General features: G+C 36.2%; 1 protein-coding gene across 1 annotated transcript; it reads left to right on the plus strand.

Moving 5' to 3' along the window:
* Positions 1–2,865: 2,865 nt before the first annotated feature.
* Positions 2,866–3,645, plus strand: LOC110901636 (rapid alkalinization factor). Its single transcript, XM_022148448.2, has one exon. It carries the CDS (start codon positions 2,979–2,981, stop codon positions 3,354–3,356), a length of 378 nt encoding a protein of 125 aa, XP_022004140.1. The 5' UTR covers positions 2,866–2,978; the 3' UTR covers positions 3,357–3,645.
* Positions 3,646–12,905: the final 9,260 nt, after the last annotated feature.

The raw sequence follows: 12,905 nt of genomic DNA on the forward strand, positions 1-12,905 counted from the left end.
ATCTTTTGCAATCTATCCTCATAACTTTTTTACTTTCAACTTTAGTCCTTTATAGTTTTCATTTTCCTCAATTTTTTGCTTTATGCTTGGTTCTAAATTTTGTTACTTAACACATCGCAACGTGCGTCTTTGGTTTAACGTTTTTACGTTTCGTTCTAAATTTTGCGAGTTAATACGACGCAACGTGCGTGTGTGGGTGAACATTTTTACATCGTCTATTTCCTCCGTTTGACAAGTTTAACATAACGTGCGTGTCCTATATTGAATTAGTTATAACTAAAGAATCCCCGCCGCATTGCGGCGGGTCGCAATCCTAGTTATATCTAAATTTCATGATGATACAATTATATAAAGATATGTTCACAAAAAATATTATTATATATATAATAAATTAAATTGTTAGTTATTGTAACTTAATTTTTTTTGTCTTCTTGTGAATTTCATCACTCAACTTTTAATATTATCTTGAGTAAACTGCCATTTTGGTCTCTAAGGTTTGGTCACTTTTGTCATTTTAGTCCAAAACTCAAACCTTTTGTATCTGAGTCCCTGTGGTTTCAGTTTTATTGTCATTTTGGTCCAAAAATGAAATCAGGTCATATTTGTCTTATAAAATCCTGCAATTTTGTCATTTTCCTCAGGGGTAAATCAGGTCATATTTGTCTTATAAAATATGGTATTTATTTATAAAAAAGAAATGATCATTCTGCCTCTGCGGAAAAGGATAAAATAGCAGGATTTTATAAGACAAATATGACCTGATTTCATTTTTGGACTAAAATGGCAATAAAACTGAAACCACAGGGACCCATATACAAAAAGTTTGAGTTTTGAACTAAAGTGGCAAAAGTGACCAAACCACAAGGACCAAAATAACAGTTTACTCAATCTTTCTAGCAATTTGAAGTGATGTCATTTTGCCAAACTTGTTGCCTACAATTAAAATAATTAAAGACATTAAAGAGATCATTACCAACATTGCATAACTACAACAAATTTGAAACTTTTAATATGTTTTACATTGTCACTAATCACTATCATTAGAGTCCTACTCAAGCGTTTGATAATATGCTTAAATCCCTTTTAAAAAAGTTTTGTACACAGAATACTACACTATCTGTATATAAATAAAATAAAATCATTATAGATATATGTAACCAAATTATAATGTGTCTCCTATTTTGTCTAGCAGCCAACTTTGAACACACATCAACGCTTCCTTTGTACTTGGATATATGCGGCTCTTGTGATGACTTACCAGTCTATCGCTCATGCTAAATGGACTCTTCCGCAATCGTTGTTATAGGGGTTACTAATATATTGCGAGCCCTTCAGGGTATAGGTTACTTCAAACCATTTTTTCCAGGTAAATGGTCAAGCTCTTATTTAATATCTCATTGGAATGGTCAAGCCCTTATTTAATATCTCCTTGGATCATTTAATGAAGTGGTTATGTCTAGCTATATTAATTGAAGATATGGATACAACTTTTTTTTTGAACGACAAATTTCTTTTATTCCTGTTGTCTGTGTGACTTAAACCTAAGACCTCACTCTCTAAAGGTGTTTAAAGGATTTGCCTTTGCGAATGGACCACCACCCCATTGGTATATGGATACAACCTGATATAGTAAACGCGAATCATACATGATGTGTTATCCTTCGCAACATCATGATGAATACTCATCAAACAATCCAGTGCCAGTTTTGTTTATAGTACTCAAACAATTCATATATAAAATTCCTATGTTTCAATTTCATATTTTTGCACCTTTTTCAAAACCATAAAGTCTTGGAAAAGAATGATTCATAATTGTCAACTTGTAATGGGATCTAAAATGGTCGCGACTCTCATAAACCCATGAATAATTGACGGACATCTTAACTAAAACTATATTTTTGGTCATCTCTTTGATCACTTTCCCCTCTTCTCAACTCCACTTGTCCAACGCAAGTTTTATTTTATATATTGATTTGCAAAATATAAAACACTTTTGTTGTGGGATATTTTGTTCCAGAAAATAACTCAGTCTCCTCATGAAATACCTTCAACTTCTAACATATATTAGAAGCCAACTCCCCGTCTCTTTGTTGGCTAACTATTATAGAGCATCTCGTTGCTTAAGACGTCTAAAACATCTCACATCAAGTATACCAAATTCCAACAAGAAGTGGAAGGAATAACGTTTTGTCAACGCCATTGCCAAATGATGATATGAGAGTTTTGCATCTCATTGTTTAAGAGGTATGATAGTTTTGCATCTCATTACTTACCTGTCTCGGATATTTTAGTTTTAGAGTTTTCTTATCAGGTTAGGGTTTTTTACCATCCCTATCAAGAGTCTTGAAAGGGTCATTGGTATTCACATCCCAGATTATTATTTCCATGTAACATTATACAACAAGAAGAATTAAGAGTGTTTATAAATAATTAAAATCGAACTATTCAATCCAAAGAAATTAGGTATTCCCATCAGTTTTGGTTTTCACAGTTTAATAGTTTAAATGACTTAATTTTGCCATCCAAAGGGGGGTCAGCGGTGCAACTTATTGCTCGTTTGCCTTCTATTTTGATGTAATTTTCCTTTGGGGTTGAAATAGAAAAATAAACTTTAAACAAAAAATAATATAAAACTGTTTAAATAGTTTAAAGTTAAACTTGAAAATGGTTGTGTAAACCAAATTGGTCATATTTTGGTTTGTTGAGATAACCGTAACAAATAACCATTCAACCTTGGTACACAACCTAAAAAACACAACAACTCAAGGGGCCTAAACAATACTAACACAAAACTTCAAGGGTAAAAACATAAACATCCTCATCTTTCAACAATCTCATCACTTTAAAACCCTCATTTCACATCTCTCATCAACCCTGTCACCTTTCTTCATTCTCCCATAACCACAAAAATTCTCAAAACCTAGAGAGAGAGAGAAACACCTCAAAGACCCCAATCTAGAGAGAGAAACCTCTCAAAAATGTCAAAATCCACCGATCTACTCCTAATCTGTGCCACAATCCTCCTCCTCCACACCATCTCCCTCTCATTCCCCGCCGTTTCCGCCGCCGGTGACCACCGCATCAGCTGGCTTCCGGCCACCGGATGCCGCGGATCTACGGCGGAGTGTTTAGCTGAAGGCGCAGATCTGGAATTTGACGATGATGAGTTCGCAATGGACAGTGAAAGCAACCGGCGCATTTTAGCCACCAGGCGGCGTTACATTAGCTACGGTGCGCTGAGTAAGAATAATGTTCCGTGCTCGCGTCGCGGCGCGTCGTATTACAATTGCCGGTCTGGCGGTCAGGCTAATCCCTACACGCGCGGCTGCAGTGCCATCACGCGCTGCCGTCGTTGAACGCTGGTGGTTGTTATTTTTATTTTAGTAAAGAGCTATTATTATTATTGTTATTATGATTTTAATATGAGCTAATTAAATTTATATTATTAGTTTTGGTGAAAATAAGATCTGGATGTAATTTTGATTTGATTTGGCCATGTATAACAGTTTTATGTGTAAACCTTTGTGCTTAATTGACTTGTACATCATGCATTGGAGGTTGTACCTTGAGACACAATTATTGAGTGTACATCATGATGTAGATGTTGTACTTTGATAATAAACAAACATGCTTAATTGACTTGTACATCATGCATTGAAGGTTGTACCTTGGTTTTGTTGCCTTACATTTGTTGAGTGTACATCATGCATATGATGTACTTTGATGGTAATGAATTGTGCATGAATGAGTTGTACATCATGCATTAGGGGTTGTATCGTACAATTATTGAGAGTGCATTGTGCAGTAGATGTTGTACTTTGATAGTAATAGCAAAGCAATAGCAATGCATGTATCTGTAATTGGGCCACACATGTTTACAGACTGGAGAAGTCTGAAACGCCCAAATCGGGCTAGTTGATTTAGATCCAATCATTGATGGTTTAAAAGATGTAGGCAAAATCATGGTCATGGGCCAAGGTTATGTGTCGGATGAGCAAATGGTATCGGGTACCGTACCGGTACCGAATTTATCGAACCGGGTACATTTTCGGCACTGATTCGGTATCGACTTTTGACATTTTTGATACCGGTCTGGTACGGTACCGAACCATACCGTACCGGGTATATTCGGTACCGATACCCACTTTTGGAGAGTTTGGTAACGAACGGGTACCGTGCTCATCCCTAATTATGTGTAGGAGAACATGGGTCGGGTCTAGCGATTGGGACGGGTGTAAAACTAGTTAAAATAATGTTTTTAAAAGTTATAAGTACGGTTTTGCTTGCGGGTAACATGTTTGGTCCAGTGTTAAAGTTTCTCTCAAGTTTTTAAGAAATAACTAGGAATGAGCATTTGAGACGTGGTACCAGAAGCGGTACCGAATATCCTGTACCGAATTTTTTTTGGTACCGATTTGGTACTCACTTTTTGGCGCTTTTGGTACTGGTATTTTCGGTTCGACATGATACCGTTATTTTACCGAATTTTACACACAAATACTAGTACTGTACCGTACCGAACATTTTCGCTACAGGTACCCATATTTGGCGATTTTCAGTACTGGTATTTTCGGTACCGAGATCATCCCTAGAAATAACTATTATAATGCATTATTAGAGACGCCATGGATGCCGCTCCTCTTCGACTTCCACTAAGGCCACCACCACTTGAAAACCTATATTGGCATGTAACAATCGAATTCTTTGCCTCCCCCACGTCCTAGTTTTATCGTAAAAGCAACCTAGCGCCACTCAAAACCCCATCTTCTCACTAAATGGAATTGTGAGTCGTTAATTTGGGGTGTTTTGCGCTGCCAAAACATCCCAGTGTGGCTATTAGGGGTCTTCCTACTTATGGTGATCGAGTTAAGATGTGGTATGGGGTTGAGATGGTGTGGGGTGTGGTCTTTTTTGAAATTGATGGTGTGTAACGACTAACGACTCTAATGAAGAGATCCAAAGGTTGTTGATAAACTTGGTTCCTTCTCTATGTTTTTAGTGTCATAAAAGTCCTTATAATAACCGAAGAAACCTTATACACAACCTCAAAACCTTAAAAACCTTGATTACGGCTTCTTTGTCTCTCTGAAAATATTGTTTCTGACCATTAATGATAAAAATATATTGTTGAACACCGAAACTAGAAGCAATGATCGTGTAATTTTAACTTCCGTTAATGATAAAAAATTTTTTTTCCCATGAGTGATTGAGTGAACACTGAGTGTAATTCTTGAAAGTTGATTCAAAACTATAATAAACTAAAAAGTTAGATCTTCAATTCATATTTTGTCACATGTATAAAAATAGCTATTTAGTTGTACAAGAGATATAAATTATTGATAGAACATGTCAACCTTGACTTCTTGCAGTTCATACAGCTAGTTTTCCCGTCCCTATAATTTAGGGTAGTTGTGCAACATAGTGATGTTTGTTATTTTGGATATATATATATATATATATATATATATATATATATATATATATATATATAGAGAGAGAGAGAGAGAGAGAGAGAGATAAAGAGAAAGTGTAAAATACATTACGGCTTAACGTACATTACGTACGTGACCAAATTAGGCACGTTATTTTTAAAATGACGCACGTTATAAACTCAACAAAACCTAATCACGCATGTTGAAACAAATAATCACGCACATTATCACGCATCCCCTACCTCCTAGTTCAAAAATCGCATCCCTTGTTCTATCTGAAACCACTGTTACTGCCATCTGACTCTAATCGAATCAAAGCTTGGTCATGGTCATGCATCCTCTGTTCTACGATCTGAATCAAAGCTAGGTCATGTTTCTTCATCCTCTGTTTTACGGTCCGAATCAAAGATTGGTCATGTTTTCTTCATCCTCTGTTCTACGGTTTGATTTCGACGGTCGATATTTTGATGAAACTTTTCAAAATCAACGATGAATTTGAACCCAATTCGATGAAATGGACCGAACAATAGCCAATTTGAAGTGAAACGAAAAGAAATTTGAACCCAATTCGATGAAATTGATCAAACCCAGGCTAAATGAAAATTTGATATAATCACGCATGTTATATGAACTAATCACGCATGTTGATTTTTTGAGTTTATAACGTGCGTGATTTTCAAATGAACGTGCGTAATTTGGTCGCGTACGTGATGTACGTTAAGCCGTAATGTACGTTAACCTTCCTCTCTCTCTATATATATGTGTGTGTATATATATATATATATATAGTAAATACATATGTTATTTTTTTAAATAGTAAATACATACCAATTCCAATATAGGTCCATTTACAAGTATGTTTTATGGTTTAGAATTTAGCCCACTTGGAATTAGTTTATTGAGCCCAATACAAATTTGATTTTTTTTTTAAATAATAATAAAACGTTACGAAAGGACAAATTTTTTCGAGCTCGAACAGGGTACGTGAATTCTCATAGACGCCTCCAGTCTAAGTTGTCAAGGAGCCTAGGCATAACGCATGAACAAACCATGAGTTTATTATTATGTGTCTAAACTATTAAAACAGTGCGTATAAATACACTTATAATTTAAAGAACGGAGACGCATATAGCTCATATTGAAATACTTATCCATCATATGTTTCACATGAAAAAAAATTATTTGCTACAAAACTAATCCTATATACTAATGATCATATTTGTACCCTTGTTATTAGATACTAATCACTTGAAAGTTCCCTTAAACGACCCAGACTAATAATTCTAGTGTTTTGCAGTCAAATAATAATAATAATAATAATAATAATAAGTTGCTCACAGTTAAAACAATGAATGTGATGATTAAAAGCTGTTCCAACCAACTTTATAATCGAGTTCAAGCCATTTACTTTCAGTGGGTGGACCGTATCATTACTAAATAAATAGCATCAATTGTGTTCAGGGCCGGCCCTAAGAATTCGTGTATCCTGTCTAAGCTCGAAAAAAATGTGCCCTTAGACCTTAACGAAATTGGGTATTTGACTCACTAAAGGTCTAAACCTAATGCCGAAGGGGTTAATAACTAATCTAAACCATAAGACTAGTTTTGTAAGGGGGCCTATGTGGTTGTTTGTATGAATGTACCCGATTAAAAAAATATTTTACATATACATATCAGGTTTTTTTCATAAAAAATGTGCCCCTCAAAATATCGGGCCCTGCCCGGTGGTACTCCCCGCCCACCCCCAGGGCCGGCCATGATTGTGTTTGATGAAAAACTGAGAAAACCCCGCTGAACTGCCCTGCACTCTTCAATGATCGTGTTTTTTTATGTGTAGAACGTTTAAAAATAGGAGGTTTAATTGAAATATTTAATATTTAATACTTAAAAGTTAAAAAAAATAGTGAAATCATATTTTAATAAAGTTCCCTTTTATGAAAATGATTGAAAAGCTGAATTTTTATTATTTAGTCTTTGGATATTTTGTAATGGGCTTAACATTATTGGTTGGTGAGTTTATTGTTGTAATGGGCTTGGAAAATGGCTACCCCAGTTAGAAGCCCAGTTCATAGACATATGGTATATAAACAATTAAACATGTTTTGTGATTAGGGTTTGGGACAACTAGAGAAAACTGAACAGAATGGCTAGAGTGAGAGATAGAATTCATAGGTTAGAGAGAGCAAGATCACAGAGAGAGGCTGTGAGGTTGTGTGAGTCTTAAATTGATTGTAAAACTTCTAGTTTGGATAATTAATAGAAGACTATTTAATTTGAATTTTGTTTTATACTATTTTCTGTGCAAATCTAATCTAGAGGATTCCGCACTCTAGGTTAGATAGACGATTCTGTCAAAGATCCATAGGATTAAGGGACCTACAAGTTCCCCATTTGTCACTTTAGGTCCTTCTAATATTGAGCCTTTGATTATTTACAACCTACACCACCATTTCATTTATATTTAACCCTTATGTATTTAACTAAGTTAAATAACTTAGTTAGTACATTTCACACCCTACATAAGAGAGCATGCTATCAAATTAGAAATTCGTATTTTTGGGACGTTACAAGTCTACCCCCCTTAAAAGAGGTTTCGTCCCTGAAACTTTGTTCATTTCCACTTAACATTAACTATCGTTTCTTCCCGCCCCATCAACTTCATCATGAGCCCATCTCGGTGACGACCTTCTAAGTCCAAGAACCAGTTCCGGAGTTCTTATTAGTGTCGTCTTCATTGTATAATGCTAGTTTCTAGCAAAATAAACATAATTATACGCATTGTGTGACATCTGTGCCTTTACGAACACCATACAAATACGAATCCAATGAAATCTTGTGTTTCATTCTTGGGATTTGTACAAATACATGTGACATTTGCACATGTCAATTCTTGTTCGATTTTAAGCTCTTAGTCACTTTCTTGAAAGTTATACGCAAAGTGTTATGTAAACGTAATCAGTTTAACGCGACAAACACTTCGGAATAGTGACATAAGCTTAACATACCTTAAATATCCTTTACATAACTTATAAATAAGTTTTGAAGGGTTTAGTATGGCAAAAACAAGTTTATTCGATCACAGGGACTATTTGCGTCAAACTGCAAAAGTCTGCCGATTCGTATAGCAATGGACATTCCGGAACAAGATCATAAGCTAAACATATCCTAAATACCCTTAACATAGCTTAGAAATAAGTTTTGAGGGGTTCGGTATGCGAAAATACGCTTATTTGATCATAGGGACTAAAAGTGTCAAAAACGGTGTAAGTTTGCATTTACGGGCATATCTTACGTTCTGACCATATCCGGACATCCAAAAATTTTTGTAATCATTAAAATATTTTATTTTAGTGATGGGAATGCAAAAATACCATTCGTCGCGCAATTTGGATCGTTTTTCGCACCCGTTCGAGTTTCGTCGTAATTAACCGAACAACGCGATCGTACGGCCAAACGAACCGACATCCATGATGTTTTCAAGCATATTTTAAGTCCCCTATGCTTTAACATCCTTGTAGAGCCTTAAAATTCGCTTAACGGGGTTTAAACGCGTCGAAAATGCATTAAAGTGTGTGCAGGGACCAAAATTGTCAACTTTTGAAACTCTGGTGTAAGGGGTCGCGCCACGCGACGGCTCAAGGCCATCTCCGTCGTGCGACGCGACAGCATGATTTTGGCAGAATTTTGTTTGCTGCATCAGCAGCTATGTGGCAGCCCCAAATTCAATGTTTTTATGACTAATAACTCGAATTTGCCCCCCTTTAATCTGTTTTTAACAAGTGTTTAAGCCACCATAAGATCATGACAACACATGGGACACTTGTAATGATCTTGAGGCTTCAAAAACACTATAAATACCCTCAAATTCTGCTTATTCTTTGCTCATTCCAATTCATTCTTTCTCTAACACTCAAGAGGAGTTGCTACCTTCTTAGGAGGCTTCCCAACTGAGTTTTCTAGTTCTTTTTCCAGCCATTAGAGCATTGTAAGTGTCTTTCATGGCTTAGTCTTTCATTTCAGCAATTACAAGCTGAAAGTCAAACAGTTTGACTACCGTTTGACTTTCGGTTTTGACCACGAATTGGTCAAGTCAAAGTTCAATTGAACTTTGCAACATGAGTGTAATCACGATGGTTATAGTCCCTTGCGATTATACCTACTTATTACCACGTTGACTAGTCGAAGTGACGAGTCAAAGTTTCGGGCAAAATGCACGATTATATGCATTTTGCGACGAAACTATTTTCAGGTATCAAAACACTTTGTTTTGATATCAAATCAGTTTTCTAACTTAGTTAAACATGATTTAACATGTTTAACTCGTCACTTTTAGTTTAGTGTTTGTTTAGGGTCGTAAGTCAAGCGGTCTAAACAACCGCTTAGACTTTCGAACCCGACCCGTTTGGTCGATCATTAGGATCCGACCAAACATATTTTGTGACCATAGTTGTATAAGGAATAACCTTCCAAGGTTATACCTTATGGTCACTTTGTTTAATTAGTTATATGATAGGTAGTTTATATGCCTTAGGAAAATGACCAAAATGCCCTTTTTGCACATAATTTCATTTTAAGCATATGTAACTTAATTTTTGACACTTAAACTGATTATGCAATGTTATTAAACATGCTAAGGCATATAATACTTGTCATAGGGCTTGTTAGACCATCCGAACGCGCTTTTGCGTGAACGACACGTTAGAGTAGCGTAAACTACCTTAACGGGTCATAACGGGTCATGAGCACTTAGGATAGGTTCCGAATCAGAATGTAGGCTTTGTTAAATCATATCACATGACTTCCAACACTCATTTGGTTTACAAGACCTTATTCTACCCGAGCTCCCGATTTAGGTGCCGATTATTAACATAGTGGTCCGATTACTAGGTGTCACTTGATTCCTTGATTGCCCGAGCTTGTTAGTTCACTTAACCGTTTTCAAATGTTTTGGGGTGATACACATGTGCCTACTTGTTACTTTCATGCTTTCAAGACATATACTTTCTATGTTCATCTAGTACACATATAGTACATGATTTCAATTATCATTTGCTATGTATGTTGACTGAGCATGCTAGCACATTGATTTTCATACAATACATTTCTTCTGCATATGTTTACTCAGCATATGAGCACATTGATTTCAAGGATCCATTTTGCTTTATATGACGACTTAGCATATCTAGCACCTTGATTTCATGAACATTTCTACATTGTGTGTTTACTTAGCATACTTTGTACATGGTTTTCACATGACATGCTTACATTGGTTATGACATTTGGTATGTTTAACGGGACAAGAATACATTTATTAACATTATTATTCCGACCGGTAGTATGTATGGTCTACCATTGGTTTGTTAACCTTGTTCCCGCTTCCTAGTTGGTTTGGAAGTATCCATCTGGGGAATGACAGAACCCGGTGAACATTGATAAACCTTTGTCTTTATAAGGATTTATCCGATAGTCTTAAAGCTTGAATGTATGCGATAAACACAACCACATAAATGTTCATAACAAATTAAGCATTAGTTTTGCAAAACATAACCTTTGATTTAAACTTTGGTTTATTCAGAAACATTGTTTAGTACACGACATTTGGTTATACATTGACATTATACCTATGGTTTGAGTAAAGACTTTTTATTCACCATACAAGACATTGGTTGTTATCTGACATTTGATTATACAAGACATGGTTTATATCTGACATTGTGACATTATACATTGTTATACGTGACATTGGCATTGGTTTGACAAGACATTTTTGGTGGTTATTGGTAAGTGATTTAAATAACGAGGCGTGTGTAATATGATAAAAGCATGGTGAATACGCCGCTGGTACTTCCTATATATAAGTGCTTTTATGATATTACATATCGTAGCATTTTCTAAAACAATACCATTACCTATCTTTAGGTGACAACCAAACAAGAACACAAATTACAAATCCGTTTTGAAAACCAATCATCTATTCTTAGATGATTTATTATAAGGTTTTGAACCTTCAAAGTTTTCAAAATCTCGTCAAAGTTTGGGTCTTATAATGTGAACACGTGCAATCTGGAAGGGTGGGTGCCTGTACCTCGAGTTTTTTGTCTAAGGCTAGAGTGTTCGTACAAATCCGCAGTATCGGACTAGTCACTCTTACCTGGGAACTCTTGGGGTGAGTGTCCACTTATAGGCTAAAGCATGTCTTCGGAATACATTATAAAAACCCGTTTACTTTGATTAGTCACCGTGTCATTTGTTTGTTTTAAGTAACGAACAAATGATCGCAATCCATCTGCCTTGTCGATATTTTTAAACATTTTGTTTTGACTATCCAATATCATCTCACTCGTTTCTCATGTTTCTTTGTTCTTTCTAGAAAATGCCTCCTAGACGTGATCAAACTCAGGATGCTGCACTCGCAGCCCTAGTCGCTCAGCAGATTGCTGTTGTGATTCCGAACCTTATTACTCAGATAAACCAAGCAAACAACAATAACAACAATAACAATGCTTAGTGTAGCTTCAAAACGTTCAATTCAGCTAAACCACTGAAATTTTCTAGGTCTCAAGGAGCAACTGCGCTCGTACAATGGTTCGAGAGTCTAGAAAGCACATTCCGACATGTTCAGTGTCCAAATGAGCGAAAGGTTGAGTTCGCATCTAGTGTTTTTGAGAAACGAGCATTAACATGGTGGAACGGTGTGATGAGAGACAAGGGTGCCGATGTGGCATTGGCTCAGACCTGGGAAGAGCTTCAAGCTCTAACATGAAGGAATTCTGTCCTCTTCATGAACTCAGGGCACTGGAATGGGAATTCGACGATCTTAAACAAGATAGCGGTGAGCATCGAGCCTACACGGATCGCTATGAGGAGCTAAGTCTTTTGTGTCCTACCAAGCTTTAAGGTTACGCCTTTGGATAAGGCAATGGAAAAGTACATTGATGGCCTTCCTGACCCTATTCAGGACATTGTTACTGGTAGCAACCCTACCACAGTCAGACAAGCCATCATATTATCCGCTACCCTGACTGAATCTCAGATCAGGAAGGGTAAACTTTTCCGAAAGGGTGACAAGAAACCAACAGATGAGACAAAATCAAAGGATAACAAGACTGAATCCTCCAAGAAGTCAAAGAAGCGTAAGGCTTCACAGAACTTCGCTGTAGTTGCTGATGTGCACAAAATGCAACATATAAATTACATCAATTGTGGCATAAAACTAACCCTTTTTTAGTACTAATGTTGGAAAAAAGTGTGTTTTTGTCTTCCTTTTGCATTTTCAGGATTAAATGAGCTCAAATAAACAAAAGAAGCAAAAAGGCAGCTAAATCTAACATAAATACAAGAAAAGGAACAAACGTGGCATGCCCGACCTCCCGACAACATCTTCCCAAGCAAAACAAGAGAACAGAAGGCTGAACACGTGATGTGCATTAAGTGTTATATATATTAGGTGTATATTTTAAGCCCTTTTTACAC

Source organism: Helianthus annuus, chromosome 13, assembly GCF_002127325.2.
Source record: "Helianthus annuus cultivar XRQ/B chromosome 13, HanXRQr2.0-SUNRISE, whole genome shotgun sequence".
NCBI classification, from domain to species: Eukaryota; Viridiplantae; Streptophyta; class Magnoliopsida; order Asterales; family Asteraceae; genus Helianthus; species Helianthus annuus.